General features: G+C 43.7%; 1 protein-coding gene across 4 annotated transcripts in view; it reads left to right on the forward strand.

Annotated features, from left to right (window-relative positions):
• Positions 1-17,476, forward strand: part of GTDC1 (glycosyltransferase like domain containing 1) — a 261,309-nt gene extending 243,833 nt beyond the window's left edge. For 3 of the 4 annotated variants that reach the window (XM_067472772.1, XM_060776212.2, XM_060776219.2), the window contains one exon: positions 14,134-17,476. In XM_067472772.1, coding sequence (XP_067328873.1) covers positions 14,134-14,238 — 105 coding nt within the window. In that variant the 3' untranslated portion in view covers positions 14,239-17,476. Of the gene's footprint in view, positions 1-2,753; positions 3,971-14,133 lie in introns of those variants that run through there. The other variant, XM_060776226.2, reaches the window with a different exon arrangement.
• Positions 17,477-18,464: the final 988 nt, after the last annotated feature.

The following is an 18,464-nucleotide window of genomic DNA, read 5'->3' on the forward strand; positions in this document are numbered from 1 at the left end:
CCAGATGATCTTAAATTGCGAGGTGGGATATTGCAGAGGAAGAAGGAAGAGCAGGTGAAGAGGTGGGTAGATTAACTCCCTCCATTCCTATATCATTTCCCGTTTCAAGCCCTCTTCCTAGCTGCTTTAAGATAAGTATCAGATGGGCCCCTTTCCTCCTGCAACAAATAACAGCTATTTAGAGATTTGAATCAAGGAAATATTATTTATTTATTTATTTATGACATTTTTACCCCACCTTTCTCTGCAGTGGACCCAAGGCGGCTTACACATCAAAAACATACAATACAAAAGTTTAAAACATATTTAAAATCACATGTTTTATAGAATCGATTAACCCCTCCTCCGTATAAAACCCCTTCAACACACAGGAATTTTACCTTAAAATGTTAACCCACCTCTAGATCATAAAATTAGACTTTAGTTAAAAGTCTTCTTAAATAGGACAGTCTTTACCCACTTCCAGAAAGTCAGCAGGGATGTGACAGATTTAATTATTCCAGAAGGGAATACCACCACTGAGAAGGATCCTTCCCTGGTCCTTCAAAGATGCATATTATTGGGGGCCCATGTAGGGATAAGGGTCTCCCCACAGGATTTCAGCAATCGCCCAGGGTAGTATAGGGAAACATAGTGTTCCAAGTAGCTTGAGCCGAAGGCGTAGATGGTTTTATAAGTAAGAACCAGCACCTTGAATTGGGCCCGGAAACGTATAGGAAGTCAGTGAACCTTTCTCAGTAACGGGGTGGTCTGATTTTATGTTTATTGTCTGATTTTATGTTTATTGATGTTTGATATTGCTTGTTTTTTGATGCTTATTTTAACTTGTTTTGTTGGGCATGTCCCTTTGTAAGGTGCCCCAAGTCCCTTCAGGGAGATAGAGGCGGGGTATAAAAATAAAGTTATTATTATTATTATTTGTAGTGGATGATCCATCAGTTTATTTCATATTAATAAGTACTGCCCAGATTAGTCCTTACTGACATTGCAATGCCAAGATGAAGTTGTCAAATCAACATTTATTTGCTAGAGAAAGGTGGGACTGAGTAAGGTGGTTGAGTGCTAAAAGAGATGTCTGTCATGACCTATTGACCTGTCATATTCTTGAAGCAAATAAAATGAGAGATATCTGCTGTTCCTAAGGTATGGAAACTATTAGGGTGGGTTGTAAATATATCATTGCCAGTATCCTAGTTCAGCTACTTAGTTTTGCCTGCATAAGTAACATCCTGGTGTTACTCATACAAAAGGAGCCCGTGGTGGCATGGTGGGTTAAACTGCTGAGCTGCTGAACTTGCTGACCGAAAGGTCACCGATTTGAATCCGGGGAATGGGGTGAGCTCCCACTGTTAGCCCCAGCTTCTGCCAACCTAGCAGTTAGAAAACATGCAAATATGAATAGATCAATAAATACCACTCTAGCGAAAAGGTAATGGCGCTCCATGCAGTCTTGCTGGCCACGTGACCTTGGAGGTGTCTACGAACAATGCCGACACTTCGGCTTAGAAATGGAGATGAGCACCACCCCCCAGAGTCGGACACAGTTGCACTTAATGTCAGGGGAAAACCTTTATCTAAGTAACATCACATGGCTTGTCTACCACCGTCCCAAGCCCATCTTAAGTGCCAGCTACCACACCAGGCAAGGGCAATCTGCTTTGATCAGGGTGCAAGGAAGATGACATTTCCACTCCTCCCACCAGCAAGTTACAGCAAGTGAGATTGTAATAATGACTTGCTATAGGGTCCTGTTTGGGTTATCACAGCTTTGTTGGATGATGAGTGTGTGTATATAAACATCCTCCTCCTTGTGCCCCAATCCAAAGCTGAGTGTCCCGCCTTCACTTGATTTGGCTGCTGGATTTTGAAGAGTGCTAGGGTGCCACTTACCTTGTAAGGCTACATAATTGCACTGAATATAGACCAGTTACAGATCCGTAAATCTAGGTTATGCATCTATAACTAAAATACTGAATACTGAAACCAATTTCTTTGTTTGTTTTGCTGTGTGGAATAATCACTAAAATTTACTGAGCAAATATCAGTAACATGCTGTTTCTTCTACATAGGAGCCGGATGAGAACATTCAGGGGGAGGGGATGGTGTCTTTCCATGTCTTGTGCCTGCCCATAATTATTTAACGATGCATGTTTTAAGAGTGGCCAAACAAAGTTGGGCGAAGTCTCATGACAATGTCATGTTTTAAAGCAAAACGTTTGCCACATGTCCTGCTGTTTACTCGAGCATTGTTTTGCCTGTGGCGGAAAAGCCTGAAATACGGGGAATCTTTTGCCGAGGGAAGGCGAGGGAGGCAAGGTAATGAAATAATCAGGCTTGTTCTTAAAAGCTTTCCCTGTCTCAGGTGGAAGCTTTCTAAGAGCAGCAGCCAGCTTGCCTGATGTCAGGTAAGCTGTTTGTGGCAGAAAGCCCTTGTTTACAAAAGTCATTCTAACCTGGGATTGAGTCTCTAATACCTTGATCCAATCAGAGGGCAGGATTTTCCGACCCTGGTCTTAACAGCAGTATTTATATTATCCACACAATTTCATGATAAAAAGAAAATCTCTGACGAGAAGACAGTTGTACATTTTTATCATTAATCAAGTGTTTGGCACAGAATGTTTTGCTGCCATTTGGAAAGGCTGGGGAGCAAAAGGGGGGGGGGCAAGTACACTTTTTCTTGATTATTTTGTTCATGTTCTTTCTCTCTCTCTGTCTCTCTCTCTGTCTTTCCCCCACCCCTCTTTTTATAGGGAGAGATCTCTCAGTTTTCTTGGGCAGCGCTCCATGGTAAATTCAGGTCTCTGCTCACAACAGCACCCGAGGAAGATTTGTGACAGATGGGGCTAAGTCACAAACTTGCAGCCTAAGGCAAAATCTGTAGAACTTTCCAGAGTGTGCCCATATTTACCTGATCAGAGAGAAAAGAAAAGCGGTAGAGGAAGCTCAGCCTGGCTGCTTGTCATAGCTGACGCAGAGCCATCTGCCACAAACCTGTGGCGGCTTCAGATCTCCAATCCCTGCCACCATCCCGACTCAAATTAAATACAGATTCCGAGAGACGTTACGATGGTTACACATGTCCTCAGCATCACATGGAGGAGACTGTTAGGGGAAAAATGTAGCCTGTTGTATAACTGCACTCATGTATCCCATATGTGGTGCCACATTGAATTTCCGGTTGAATCTGTTTTTATCCTTTGTACTGGATGACAGGGTGCCGGAATTCTTTCTTTTTGCTGATGTGATGGCAGCCGAGCTCGCAGCTTGAAACGCTCGCTTCTTGGCTGGTTTTCTTCCTAGGTTGCCAGGTTATCAGTGAAGCCTCCCGGCGTCCTCCAAGGGCCACAGGGTCTGAAAGGAGGACCAGCATCCCCTGGATTTATCGGTCAAACCTCTAGGAATTGTTCAGAGGTTAAGGGCTGCTTTTGCACTTCCCTCCTCCCTTTCTCTCTCTCTCTCCCCCCCCCCCCCCCTCTTCTTCCCTTATTTTTTTGCAAATTAATGGCTCTGTGGCACAGGGGTTTTTAAGGGAAGGTATTAATAAGGGGTCTGGCAGGTACTCCCATGATTCACAGAGCTACATTTGCATTTAATTAATCTTAAAGAAAGCTGCAAGATAAACAGCTGTAATTCAAACTAGCATGGGAAATATGCTACATGGTGCCATCTATCCGATAAAATGAAAGCCGAGACACTTGTTTTATTTCTCTCAAGGTTGAAGAACAAACGGATAGACGTCAAAAATGGTGACACACGCTCTCATACACCCTGCTTGTTTTAATGTCACTGCCTGGTTTGTTTTAAGAAAGGAGGAGGGTGGCTTTGTACCCAACTTATAAAGGCAGGCTTTTCAAGATAAATTGATTACTATTCCAACAGTCAAGCGGCTGCGCTTGTTGAAGGCATATGTTTTGAAAGTTTGAATTGTACCGTGTGTTTTTAATAAAGTACCCGCTGTAATTTTTAATTAGTGTATCTCATTCATGGATAAGTGTGTACATCTATCTCTATGTTTATTGCCACACACATCCTTGCATAAGACTCAACAAATACAATTGGGGAACCAGTAGAATCCGTTTTGAAATAGTAATGAAATGTTACGACAAATCCCCCAATGTGCTCTACCCAGGAGGTGTTGCTGGGGCAAACAAACATGTTAAAATTCCTCCATCCCTGGCCTTTCCCTTTCCCCTGCCTGGGAACGTTTTTTGTGTGTCTACTTCTCGAATCTACAGAGAATTTTTTTTTTACTATGATATACCTGTCTATCCCACAATGTCATTCAAAAGCTCCACTCTACTTGGGTATTTCTAGTTTCCCTTTCAGAAATTCCCTTTCTCCTTCCATGATTTGTACTAGTTAATTTCTTCCCACCCTGTCTGAAAAGAAGAATATACCCCTCTCCACAATTCTTCTCACACAAGGAGCATTTATTCTCTTGCTAAAAATAAGTTAGGGACATCAAATATTACACTGAGGTTAGCCTGCAAACATTGCAGTGTCCTATGTATAAAGGCTTGGTAAAGTGGCCTTGGTTAGCCATCTTTAGACCCAGCTTAAATGAAATGGTTGTTTATGATCTTTTGCTTTTCAACATTTTTACAGTCTTGTTTTTATTTACGGTGGGTTGAGGTGGTAGCAAATATAATTTTGAAAGTTTATAGATTTTTTTTTTAAAAAAAAAATTAAAAACTCCTTTCAGCAAAAACCCATTATGCCATAGATGATCTAGAAATTTAGGAAGCTGCCTTGTTAGGAGCCAGACCTTTGATCCTTCTGACTGCGTTGTCTGCACTGACTGACAGGGGCTTTAAAAAGTATTTTCCCCAGCTCTATAAGGAGATTTCATTTATCCATAATTTTATCCTACCTTTTTTCCAAAATGGGTTGCAAGCTATTTTCAGTAAAATGATACAATTATCTAAAAAGCAAAAAATAAAACAAATAAGAAAGACCAATCAAAGTAAAATGCAGCACCCACCCAGTTAAAATTCCTTTCCATGGCAAAGAAGCAGTACTGTTCCATTATCCAGGAGGAGGCCACCGGGGGGTGCTAGAGAGAGAAGGATTATCTATTTTATGGGGGTGGATGGTGAGTTGAAGGAGGAAATCCCTTTCCCCCAGTTTTCCCATTATCCCCCCCCCCCCCATCATGTTCCTGTCGTGAAAACAATCCTCGTTTATGATATGGGAGGGAGAATAACCTGCAAAAAATGAAAAAAAAAAGTTTTCCTCCTTCAACTCTCCCCTTCCTCATGAAATGGACTATCCTTCTCTCTCTTGGCCCACTTTTGGATTCCGCTCAGATAATGGAACAGTATCAAAGAAGCTTCATTTGGCAAGGTCTGTCTTTTGTCTTTACTGGGGGAAGCAAGGATTTGGTAGAGTTTGGGGCAAAGTGGTGATACCTGCAGGGACAGTTGTTCACCAACCATCTCAAGATTTCTTCCATCAACCAAAGTGTCCCTATTGTCTGTTCACTGCAGTTATTGGTGGGAGTAGAGTGCTACTGCCACCTGGCCTCTTTTGGATCTGCTGGCCAGGCCATGAAAGGGAGAAGGCACTTGGGGGGGACAGTCACAGGCTCCTCCCCAGAAGGAAACGCAGGGCAGGGCAGTGATAGGAAAGGGAGAGCAATGCAAGCATCAGTGTTCCAGGCTGCTGCACCAAGGCCAAACTACAAGGATTCCATAGAATGCAGCCATGGCATTTAAAGTAGAATGATAGTGCTCTATAGCAGGAGAGCGCCACAGTTTGCGTTTTCTTCGTGAACATTGTGTTGCTATTTCTAAAGAACCATGTAAGGAGATCATATCCAGGTGCTATCTAAAATGTTGCTTTTGAGTAAGTGGAAGTTTTAAAAGAAAACTGGCAGATGGGACTTTTCTCTTTCCAGAACTTTTCCAAACTCATTTGCATCTACCACAATTTGTACAAGAAAAACACTGAGCAATCTTCAGTGTCATGTATTTGGAGTACTATATGTTGATCTGTCTAGGAGAAAGCTGAAAAGGTTCACAGGACATCCTTTACTTATGGTTTGAAATTATCATCTTTGTGTGAGATTCAGAGGGTCCCAGGTTCTAATTGCTTGTAAAGGAACAAAGATCAGTAGTAGGTTCCTCCTGGAACCCTAAAGAACCATTGCCAGTCCCCAGAGAAGACACAATATGATAGGAACTCCCCAGACATTGGTGCACCACAACTCTTGTCAGTCCAGCATGATCTTGAAGGTCCCAGTTGTTCACCCCTCTACTGTATGAAAAAAATTCTAACTACATATGGCTTGACTCTGAAGTAGCTGGGGGTAGTGACAGATGACAGGGAGCTCTGGCGTGGGCTGGTCCATGAGGTCACGAAGAGTCAGAAGTGACTGAATGAATAAACAACAACAACAACTAGGTATGGACAGCTTCCTTATTTTCATTCATTCTCCTTTGCCTTTTTAAGAGTGTGGCATGAACATTAATATTAATGTATTTCATGCAAATAATGAAAACTTGGAAAAGGTATTCCCAAAAGTCCAGAACATCCAGAATCCTCCCTCTTCTAACCAGCATAGTCACTGGCCATGCTAGTTTAGAGAATCTGGAAACTTTAGTCCAAAATTAGTAATTTCTTGTCTCTGTAAATCACAGAGACCTAGTCAATCGAGCAATCTATTGATTCAATTACACTATAGAGAAGATGAAAGCATGACAAATTCACTCAAGGAAGAAACTTTTGATGATGAACCCACAATTTTAGCAAATGAAGTGGAAGAGGTCCTCTAAGCACTGAGCCCCCGGTGGCACAGTGGGTTAAACCCCTGTGCTGGCAGGACTGAAGACCGACAGGTCGCAGGTTCGAATCCGGGAAGAGGCAGATGAGCTCCCTCTATCAGCTCCAGCTCCTCATGCGGGGACATGAGAGAAGCCTCCCACAAGGATGATAAAAACATCAAAACATCCGGGCGTCCCCTGGGCAACGTCCTTGCAGATGGCCAATTCTCTCACACCAGAAGCCACTTGCAGTTTCTCAAGTCGCTCCTGACATGACAAAAAAAAAAAAAAGCACTGGGGAGAAATAAGTCACCAGAAACAGATGGCATACCAAAAGAACTGTTTCAACCTATAGAGATGGAAGCCATCCAAATTCTAACAAAAGAAGGGAAAACAAGCCAATGTCTTACAGATTGGAAACATTCAATACACATTCTGATTCTCAGAAAGGCGGCACCAGTAATTGCAGGACCACTGTGTTAATTTCTACATGCAAGCAAAATTATGCTCAAAGATGTGTCAAATGTCCAAGCTGAGTTAAGTAAAGGAAGAAGCACTATGAATCATATTGTAGACATATGTAGGATGATGAGATATATTAAATAATTTCAAAAGAAAAAGAAGCCTGTGCTTTACAGATTATAGCATAAAGCCTTTGGTTATGTAGAAAAGCTGTGGATCACTTTAAAAGAAATGAATGTGCCAAAACATTTGCTTGTTTTGATGCATAACCTATAGCTTGGACAAGAGGCTGGAATTTGGAGAAACAAAATAGTTTCCATTTGACAAAGGGTCAGACAAGACTCTATTTTATCACTCTTCTTAATTAATAAGCAGAACATATAAAGAGCAAAGGGTTGGACTAAGACCATTTACACTGCCATTTAATCCATATAATCAAATCAGATAATTTACATTATCTGCTTTGAACTGGATTATGTGTCTACACTGCCATATAATCCAGTTCAAAGTAGATAATTCAAATTTTATATGGCAGCATAGAAGGGAAAAGTGGAATGAAAATTGGGGGAAAGGATGTTAACAGTTTAAGATATGCAGATCACACCAATATTACTAGCCAAAATTTGAGCAATTATTGAGGACTATTAAACAGCTGTTGACTTTGAACAACTATTGAAATTCAGAGAAAAAAGCAAAAAACCAAAAAACAAAACAAAACAGGGTTACTACTGAATATTAAGAAAGCAAAAATAATAACCACAGGTGCCTTACATAACTATAAAGTGGATGCTAATGATCTGAAGTCATTAATCAAAATAGAGAGTGTCATTAAAATTTCAGAAGAAGATGAGAACAGAAGAGCAGCTATGAAGGAACTGATTAAGATCCTCAAATATAATGGTATATCATTGAATTGTCAAGATCACCTGCCATAGTACTTACAGTTTCTGTGTATGGCCATGAAAGTTGGACCGAGAGAAAAGTTTTTGAGAAGAGAAAAAAAACATTTGAAATGTGGTGTTGGAGGCGAGTTCTATAAATACCACGAACTACCATGCAGACAAATTACATGAGTCTGAAAACAAATAAAGCCTGAACTCTCCAGAAAACAATGGCTAAGCAGAGGCTATTGTGCCTTAGACTGAGAATATTGGGGCCACAGATTGTGCAGGCCTGGTCTACAGTACAACCTATCACTTGGTAACCTTTTAATGACTATCAAATAGGAAGTGGGCATCAATTCCTTGACCTCTAATTGGGAGTGTCTTAGCCAAGGTCCGTTGAGTTAGAGACAAACTTTCAGGATGGTCTTTTAAGGAAAACGAAGTGGAAGTCCCTACTTGCTTTACTTTAATTGTATTTCTTTAATGTAATTGAGAGCTGTTCATTTGTGGCTTACATTCCTCTATACAGGGTGGGGGGGGGGAGCGTGCTTAAAATTAAAGGCATGCTGCAGCTATTTTGGATCACCAGCTTGCTTGCCTGTCTGTTTGTTTGTTTGATTATTTGTTGAGGCATTTCTATAGTACAGCTCATTCCAAAAATCCCAAAGCAGTTTACAACACTGCATATGAACACTCATAAATTACAGCTCCACAAATGAAACATAAAACAACCACAAAGTGATAAAGGAATGCAAGCTTTCATTAAAAACCATGATAATGCCTTGTGAAAAATATGGTGAAAGATAACGATTTCTGCCTAGTCATGGGATGAATGTCACGTACATGTGGCTTCTTATCAGTTCTTCCATTCTCACTTATTTAAGAGAACACAAAGCAGTGACATAGATACCTCGCATTGCAAAGGTAATGCTCTGCCCTTATGGTTTTACCACAATGGGCATGTAAATCTGGTAGAAAATGTAAGTGTTCCTTCCTTTGGGCATATATAGGCTAGAACAGGGGTCCCCAAACTTTTTCAACAGGGGGCCAGATTACTGTCCCTCAGACCGCTGGAGGGCCGGACCATTGTGTGAGCTGGGCAAGGGAGGCTGCACTGCGCAGCTTGGCCTTGCGCGAAGCCCCTCACAAGGCCCAACCCCCTCACTTGCCTCGCGCTGCCAGTCACGCAAAGCCCTCGCCGCTTCCATTGCTTGCCAGGCCCGACTGGCAGCGCGAGGCAAGTGAGGGGATAGAGTCTTGTAAGCGATGAGGGGCTTTGTGTGAGGCCAGACCGTGCGGTGCAACTTACCTACCTTGCGCTGCCCATCATGCAAGCCGGGCAAGGGAGGCTGCACTGCGCAGCCTGGCCTTGCGCAAAGCCCCTCGCCGCTTGCAAGGCCCAATCCCCTCACTTGCCTCATGCTGCCAGTCAGGCCTGGCAAGCAATGGAAGCGGCGAGGGCTTTGCATGACTGGCAGCGCGAGGCAAGTGAGGGGATAGGGCCTTGTGAGGGGCTTTGCACAAGAACAGGAAGTGCAGTGTAGCCTCCCTTGCCAGTTCAAAGCAAATATTGTGGGGTTTTCTGCCTTGATTTTCTGGGATATAGAGATGTGTGCAGGGGGCCTGGGTGCCTTTCCACACAGCCGTATAACCCAGAATATCAAGGCAGAAAATCCCACAATATCTGCTTGGAACTGGAATATATGGCAGTGTGGACTCAGACAACCCAGCTCAAAGCAGATATTGTGGGGTTTTCTGCCTTGATTTTCTGGGATATAGAGATGTGTGCAGGGTGCCTGGGTGCCCTTCCACACAGCCATATAACCCAGAATATGGCTGTGTGGAAGGGCACCCACCTGGCTGTCTCTCATTTCCTGCAGGCACAGATTCTTGGGGAGGCCTCCTTGCCGGCCCTTAAAGGGATGCAGGCACAGCCTCCAATCAGGGCCAGCTAACACCTGCTAACAAAGGCTTTCTACAGGCTGGGAGGAGCCAGGCTTTGAAGCTGCAAGGCAATTCAATGCTAATCAAGGTTGCCAATTGAAACATTCACACTTGATTCCAACAGACAAGAGTTCTTTGTCCCACTCTGGATATTCCACAAGTATATAAACCCCACTTGCCTAGTTTCCAACAGACCTCACAGCCTCCGAGGATGCCTGCCATAGATGCAGGCAAAACGTCAGGAGAGAATGCTTCTGGAAAACTCACAGCAACCCAGTGATCAAAGGTGCATTTGCACTGTAGAATTAATTCAGTTTGAATTCAGCTACTTCAGGAAGAAGGGGAAAAAATGCACGTGGCCCCTTTAAGCAGAGCCTATCTACTTTTCCTTTGTGCCTGGTTTTTTGGAATGCGGCCCCCTGATTGCCTGGTGGGAGGGGACACCCAGCGCTTCTCCCTGGTAACTTGACCCAAAGCCAGAAAGCGAAGGCAACCTGAACAAGGCGAGGCAAAGCTGGAGCGTGGATGAGACGTGAAGCCATGCCTCCGGCTTCCCCATTGGCCAATCCGGAGGCAGGAGGCGTGACCTAGGCTCACTCCTTCACCTCCTCCCTTTTGCAAAACCGGGCAGCGTTGGAAGGGAGAGCTTGGTTGCTTGGAGCAGCAGGAGCAGTTAGGATTGCTTTGCTTTCTTTCTCAGATTGATCCCTTTAATTTACCCAAGTTTTCTTCTTTCTTTGCACATTCTTGGACAGACTTTCCTTCTTGCATTGACTAAGAAGGAAGCACTGCCCGGATTGCATTGAAGGGACTGCCCTTTTTTCCTCCCTCTCACGGCATTGGCAAACACGTGGGAGAAGAGGGTCGGTGCAAGGAGCACCCGCCTTCCACTGTCCCATGGGTGTGCGCTCCCTGCACCAGCCACTGGGCGCGCACTCCCTGCAGCGGCCCAGTGCATCTCGCGGGCCAGATAAATGCCCTCGGGGGGCCGTACCAGGCCCGCGGGCCTTAGTTTGAGGACCCCTGGGCTAAAACAAGGTACCGGGTACACAAGAACCATGGAAACATCCAGCTGCTCTTCTGTAGCTGTCATCAAACAGCCAAATACGACTTCTCAGGACCCATGCAGACAGGCCCTAAAATGTGCACTCTCCCGGTTCTTCAAGTGGGGCATCCAGATGACTCCCCACAGAAAAGTGCGTACATTCGGCACAAAGCAGGAAAACTGTGCTTTGTGGTGACTTTTTGTCAGCTGGAAAGAAGCAGATCTTCTTGAAATCCCCACATCTTTCCCATTGTGGGCGGAGTCTGGACTTGCCCCTCAGAAGCATAGCTCTAACCCCCTCCCCAAGCCACCAAAAAGTATTTAAAAATAAAAGAACTTACCCGGCTACCATTAGCATAATACCGGGGCTCTCCTGGTGCATAGGAATGACGTGCCAGGAAAAGGGGGGGGGAGGTGGTAAATCACTCCTGGCCCCCTTCTCCTGGCATGTCATTCTTAAGTGCCGGAGAGCGCCGGCAGCAGGGAAATGCCAGCCCTGTAAGTTCTTTTATTTTTAAGCGGTTTTTAAAAGGAGGTTGGGGAGGGTGTAAGGACATCTGGGTGTTCTCCCGAAAGGATCTGGGAGCTCATCTGTCTACATCCAGCACCAAAGGTGCAGGTTTTCGGGCTGACGTGAGGACAGAACGTTCTTAAACTCAGGGACAGAAGGTTTCTTAAACCCAGGTCGACACAGACTTCTTCCCTTTCTGGAACCACCCTCAAAGGGAGTTGGTTGCTCTCGTCTGGCTATAACTGTATAGTTGCTCGACCCCAAGGGACTAAACGGCCAACAAAGTCTGCATCTGCCCTGTGTAACAGGTTTCCAAGGTGGAAAGGCATCCAGAAAAGAGGTACTCAGTAACTCTGTTCACAATAATCCTCAATAAGACATATATGGACATCTAGCACATGTAAATCACGAGGGACTCATTCATACTACAGAAGTACAGTCAGCTCTCGATACTCATCTACATATTCACTCAACCACAGCTTGAAAATATTCAGGAAACAAACCCAAAAAGTCTAGTGTGCTGATGTGCAGATATCCCACCATTTCATGGATCCTCAAGGTCTCTCCAGATTTGTTTGCCATTTTACCACACCACTAAATATAATGGAACCTGAGCAGCCATGGATACCAAGGACCCACTTTATAGCACTTTAACTTCCGTGGTTCAGTCCTATGGAATCTTGGTATTTGTAGTTTAAGAAGTCGCATTTGGAATTCTCACCCAGGGAGTTCCTGCGGGGCCTTTGCACAAACCAAAAACCCCAGGTTTCCATAGGATGTAGCTATAGCAATTAAAGAGGAATATATTCCTATAATTATGTAGAGCTCCAGGATTCCAGCTAATGTGTTGCTGTTGAGTACATGGCATAGATCTGGACTACTTGGCAAATTACTATCAGAAGCAATGGTGCCAGTCCAAAACATTTTGCTCTCTGAAATAGTGCCTCCCAATCCCTTCTAAAGGAAATACCTGAAAAGATTTTGCTGTGCTGTATTATTCAGACATGGAGCCAATGTGATGAGGTTTCAGTGTTGGACTGGGACACTGGGAGACCAAGAGGTGAATTCCTACTTGTCCATGAAACCCACCTTGGGCAAGTCGCACACTCTTACCCACAGAATACCTCATGATAGATTCATTTTAGGATTATCATAAGTCAAATGTGAAGACACAACAACAACTATTGAAACACCAATTACTGTCTCCATGGTCCATCCTCCCTACCATGTGCGCTGACACAAACACCGACATACAAATATACACAGAACTTTACCCTGCTTGCATGGCAAGACTGTCCCTATAATATGAGAAAGTATGAAAAGTATGTTTTATAATGTAGGTCCTTGTGAACTGCTGAGGTTTTGTTCCAGGTCCCTGTGGATACCAAAATCCATCAATGCTGAACTCCCATTATAATGGCATCCTAAAATGGTCTTCCTTATTTCGAATGGTAAAATCAAGGTTTGTTTTTTGATTTTTTTTAAAAAAAATACATTTTGTGAATATTTTCACACCATGGATGGTTGAATCCATGGATGTGGAGGACTGACTTAATAAGATTGTAGTGACACTATATTTTATGCAACATCCAAGCAAACAGCTGCAGTTATTATGTCAAAAACTGTCTGGAAGGGTCTTATGTGAGAACTTTGCAAATCCTTGCATCAAAAGCCCTTCCTCCTTACCACTGGGTTTGAGAACTACACCTCTCAGAATCCAGAGGACAGTTATAATAATGATATATAATATATAGGCTTCGGGATTCTGGAAGTTGCAGTCCAACCCAGCTAGAAGGCACTAGGCAGGCATTGGCTCACCTATATTATCTGTTCTCTCTCTGAAAGCCGAAAAAAATGGAAAAGCAATCTTTTCCAAGTTTAACTTCTAAAGACATTGTATTTCTTCCTTTATCCTCTGCCATCCAGCTTTTTAAACACCAGGGTGGCTAAACCTGAGGTCTTTTTCATGTGTGCTTATTTTGTAACCACACTTTCAGAACTAGGGCCACAGATTCCTGAGGAATATTGAAACCCAGAGTTTATAATTGGCATAATTTCTTAGGCATTTACTTCCAGGGACCTCAATTTACAACCTTCAGGAAAGAAAGAAAGAAAGAAAGAAAGAAAGAAGAAGGAAAGAAAGAAAGCCACACACACACACTAAAGAAACTGTCCCATTGTGCAATGTTCCCGCTTAGGACACCTAACATATTTCTTTAATAGTTGCTGTTACAAAATGCACTTCAATTAAAACAAAACCCCAAAAGTGTGTGTAGAGGGGAGAGAAATTGCAAAACAAGTACTGGGAAATGGGAAGCCTGTGACAGATTAAATTCATTTTACTAAAATAGTTTAAATGCTTCAACATGGTAATCCAGACATTATCTTGAAATGAAATTTGTGCCTCTTGAGTTATGAACCTTTGCAAATAAGGTTTTATAATAGGAAAACTGTCAGTGCCTTAATTATAGGGTAATAAATAGCAATGCTGTATTAACTTCTGATATTTTCTTCTACTCGTAGGCCTGGCTATTGTTGGAAATAGATCATCACACCCTACAGAACATCTTGCCTTTCCAGCACCACCCTTTCTGCAAACGGCTCCCCGGATCCGTCCTGGGAAGATAGCAGAGGAAACTGCTTCTGAGGAAGCCACTGAATAAACCAGCTTTGCATTTTAATGTGAAAATCACAGCAGAAAAAAACCCCCACACACATAACAAACCCAAAACCCTGAGTTCTGACTCCTGCCAGGAAAGACCATTCCCGAGGCAAGGAGGACGCCAAGTCCGCTGTCTTTGCTCCAGCTTTAGAAAAAGCCAGCCTGACTTAACATTTGGTTGAGTTGGAAGGGACGGGAGAAGAACATCCCAACTCAAAGAGGCAGAAATGCTATCCAAAAGCATTTCTAATCAGGAGGAGAAAAGAGGGAGTGGAATTTTAACAAGGCGCATTAAACATTGGAAGAGCCTCTCCGTTTATTGCTGACGCGCTGAACAGGCTTTGAGGAATGAGGGAGGCGAGCCGGGCCAAAAGGATGAAAGCAAGTTGGGGGGGTGAGGTGGAGAAGGAAATCGAGGTTAAATGAGGCCAGCCAGGAGGATCTTTCTTTAAAGAAATTGATATCATAAAAAACAAGAACAAGGAGGCAGAGGTTTGGAGAGCCCACGGTCATGGCTTAACAGCACACCAGAGAGTGCAGCTCAAGGTAACAAGCGGTCACATATTTTTTGGAAAGTAAGATCCCATCTGATCTTGGATGTTAAGCAGGATCAGCCTTGGCTAGTATTTGGTTCGGAGACCTCCAGCAAATCCCTGGTTCTGTGGGCAATATTTCATAGGAAAGAAAGATCATTTGTAGCCCAAGAAAAAACCAGGAGGTCATTGTAAGTCCAGAGGCACATGCACAAGCCCATGGAAGAGAGACATCATGGTATGGTGGTTTGACAGCGGTTCAAGGCGGTGAGGGTCCAAGTTCCCACTCAGCAAAGAAGCCCACTGGGTGGCCTCAGATAAGTCACACTCTCAGGCCTGCCCTTGTTTGACTTTTGAACTTGGATTAGATTTGGATTAGATTAGATCCCAACCCTGCTATACGCATGTGAAACATGGACTGTCTACAGACGTTATACACAACTCCTGGAGCGATTCCATCAATGCTGCCTCTGAAAAATCCTGCAAATCTCTTGGGAAGACAGGCAGACAAATGTCAGCGTGCTGGAAGAAGCAAAGCATTGAAGCAATGCTCCTCCGCCATCAACTCCGCTGGACTGGCCATATTGTCAGAATGCCCAGTAACTGTCTCCCAAGGCAGTTACTCTATTCCAAACTCAAAAACAGAAAACGGAATGTTGATGGGCAGGAAAAGAGATTTTAAAAAGGGCTCAAAGCCAACCTCAAAAACTGTGGCATTGACACTGAGAACTGGGAAACCCTGGCCCTGGAGCACTCTAACTGGAGGTCAGCTGTGACCAGCAGTGCTGTGAAATTTGAAGAGGCACAAATGGAGGGCAAAAGGAAAAAATATGCCAAGAGGAAGGCACATCAAGCCAGCTCCGACTGGGACTGCCTTCTGTCTGGAAACTGATGTCCTCACTTCAGGAGAAGATGCAGATCAAGAAAAGGGCTCCACAGCCACCTACTGACCCACCGCCAAGACACCACATCTGGAAGACAATCACCTATGAGGGATCACCTAACAACAACAACAAGATTTGTTGTATTCAGGATGGTATGGTGGTGTAAAAATAATCTCATTAAAAATATCTTCTTGAAAGAGAAAAATCTGGTGAAGTGTTAGTAGTGGATTAGACTTCAGAGAGCCAAGGTGAAGTTTTTGTTCAGCCCTTAAAGTTTATTAGAACACTTCGGGTTAATCATTTTCTGAGGCTGACCTCACAGCGTTGTTGTGGAGAAAAGGTAGGCTGTAATTCTAACCAATGCATATGTCCATGTAGAGACATTGTTGTGCAGTGCGTTGTGCAGTGTTTTGACCATTGGACTAGAAAGCCAGGAGATGGGTTTAAATTCCTGCTCAACTGTGGAAATCCATGGGTCACCTGGGTATGTCATACTCTCTCAACCTAAGATCAGGGCAAAAGCAATCTTGCCAAAGAAGGGAGGAACCGTTGAGGGACTAGGCATGTTCAAAGTCATGATGGGAAGACTGAGAGATGGCATGATCACACTGAGAAGTGTGGGGACCCTTTCTTTTGAATTCTTAAAAAAAAAAGTCTGGACAGCTGCCTGTTGAGGATGCTTTTGCTGGAGATTCTGCTTTGAGCAGAGGGCTGGACTTGATGGCTCATGAGGCCCCTTCCAACAGGTTGATGTCATGCTTCTAAGAAACGCAAAGCACATGATTGCTATAAATTGCAATCATCTTGAAGGCACTTACAACAACAACAACAACAACAACAACAACAACAACTGCACCAAACTGAGTAGGTCTAAATCAATAGAGCTAGGACCAGATTGGAAGGACTTTGAATATGTCCAGGGAGAGCTGTAATACAAGCTGCTGTTTTAACGAAAGGTAGGAGAGATCAACCACCTTCACAGCATATCATCTTGCAGTATTCAAGGGTGAAACAGCCTCTGAACATTTTACTTGTATACATTTCCCCCTTGTCTTTCTTCCACAGACCTCACAATCACAGGCATTTCTTCTGCCCACAGCAACCCTGGCAGGTAGGCTTGTCAAGTAAAGTGGCTGATGGATTTTTGGAAGTTTGAGGAATTGAGGCTGGATGCCTTCAGTACAAAACCAAGGCTCTAATTTATTTCCTGTACTGCCTTTTTCCAAATCAATTCAATTTTGCTTAGATGTATATCTAACCCCTTTAAAAGTAGTCATTTGCAACTCATTGTGCAATCGGTTGCCATTTTTATTATCAACCAACTAATATATGAAGTGAAAACTATTTTAAAAGAAAAGGGCATGCAACGTTGTTGTTCTTTTGAAACTGTCTTTTAACCTGACTGTAAAGAAAAGGCTGGGGAGAAGAAAAGGGAGAGAGGAAAAACTGATTTTTTTCCCCCATCCACTCAGAGTTTCTTTGAAACTAAACTTTCCCTGGGACCAGGAGCAAAAGAGCAGGAAGAATAAATATTTGGAGGAGTTAATGGGAAGGGAGTGCTGTAGTTTCCAAGGCTGGTGGCTAACAAAAGCCAGAAAAGGTGGCCTCCTCCGGCTGTAGGTAGAGCTCTCTGAAGCAGGCTGGGCTGGTGAGCATGTGCTGGTGTTTGTCGCTCACAGCTATGTTCTCTGGCTTGTGCATCCACTTGGCTTTTTACCCTGGAAGGATCCCGAGCTCTTGGAGAGTAGGCCAGGAAAATAGAAGCAGCAATTTAAAAGGAAGAAAGGAATAAGAGAAGGGAGGTGGGGGGGGGGGGCTTTTAAAAATGTCATGAATTGGCTTCAGCTCAGGCACTTAATAGTGGTCTTTAAATGCTTGAAGATCAGTAATGATTTGAAGGGGAAGTGGGGAAGAACTAACATCCAGATTTGTTTGGGAGGGTGGGCTGTTTTGGCTTGCCTCACTCCTTCTCCTGTATCTTCTGGGCCTGTTGCAAAGAGGTCTGGTATATACCGAAGTGTGCAGCTTTGCCCAGGACCTCTGTGCATTCACCTTCCTGCAAGTACAACCTTAATGCACTTTATGTTTGGAAAGGTCAAAGGAACAGAGATGGAACTGTATTGTGCAGCAGAGCTTGGAAGAATTCTGCCTCCTCATTTTTGGGGGTCTTTTGTTGTAGTCTTTAAAAGTCAATTTTCCAAGTTCGACTCTGCCAGTGGGAGCTGGTAATTCCCACGTGAATCAACCCTGAGTTTTACCCTGAAGATAAAAGAAGCCATCCAAGGTTCTGAACCCAGTTTGGGGACAGGATTCCCAAACCTAAAACAGGTCTGCCACCACATTGCATAAAAGCCATCAGCCTTCAGAGTCTGACCCTATGACATTATAAATCTAGACCCATCACAATTGGCAAGGGAGCCTTGGGTGTGAGGTGCCTTTCCCCCCATTTTCTGCATATCAGAATGCGGCTGGTAGTCAGAACTTCTCTTGCCGAACCTTAGCCCGCCAATGACAACACTCCCGACATTAAATCAGCACATAACGCATATGCACACTCCTCAGGGCTTTCACCGAGCTCATCCTCCTCTCCTGATGTGGTATCTAGGGGCGCATTAAGACAAAGAGAGAGGAGCCAGGTCGAAGAAAGGGGCAGGCAAGTGAACCGTGCAAAGGGCTTGACCTTTGTGGAGCTTTAAATAGAACAGCCTGTCTACAAACAGTGGTAATTAGCCCTTTCAAAATCCCAACAATGATTAAAATCTAAGGATCAGTATT

Source organism: Anolis sagrei, chromosome 1, assembly GCF_037176765.1.
Source record: "Anolis sagrei isolate rAnoSag1 chromosome 1, rAnoSag1.mat, whole genome shotgun sequence".
NCBI classification, from domain to species: Eukaryota; Metazoa; Chordata; class Lepidosauria; order Squamata; family Dactyloidae; genus Anolis; species Anolis sagrei.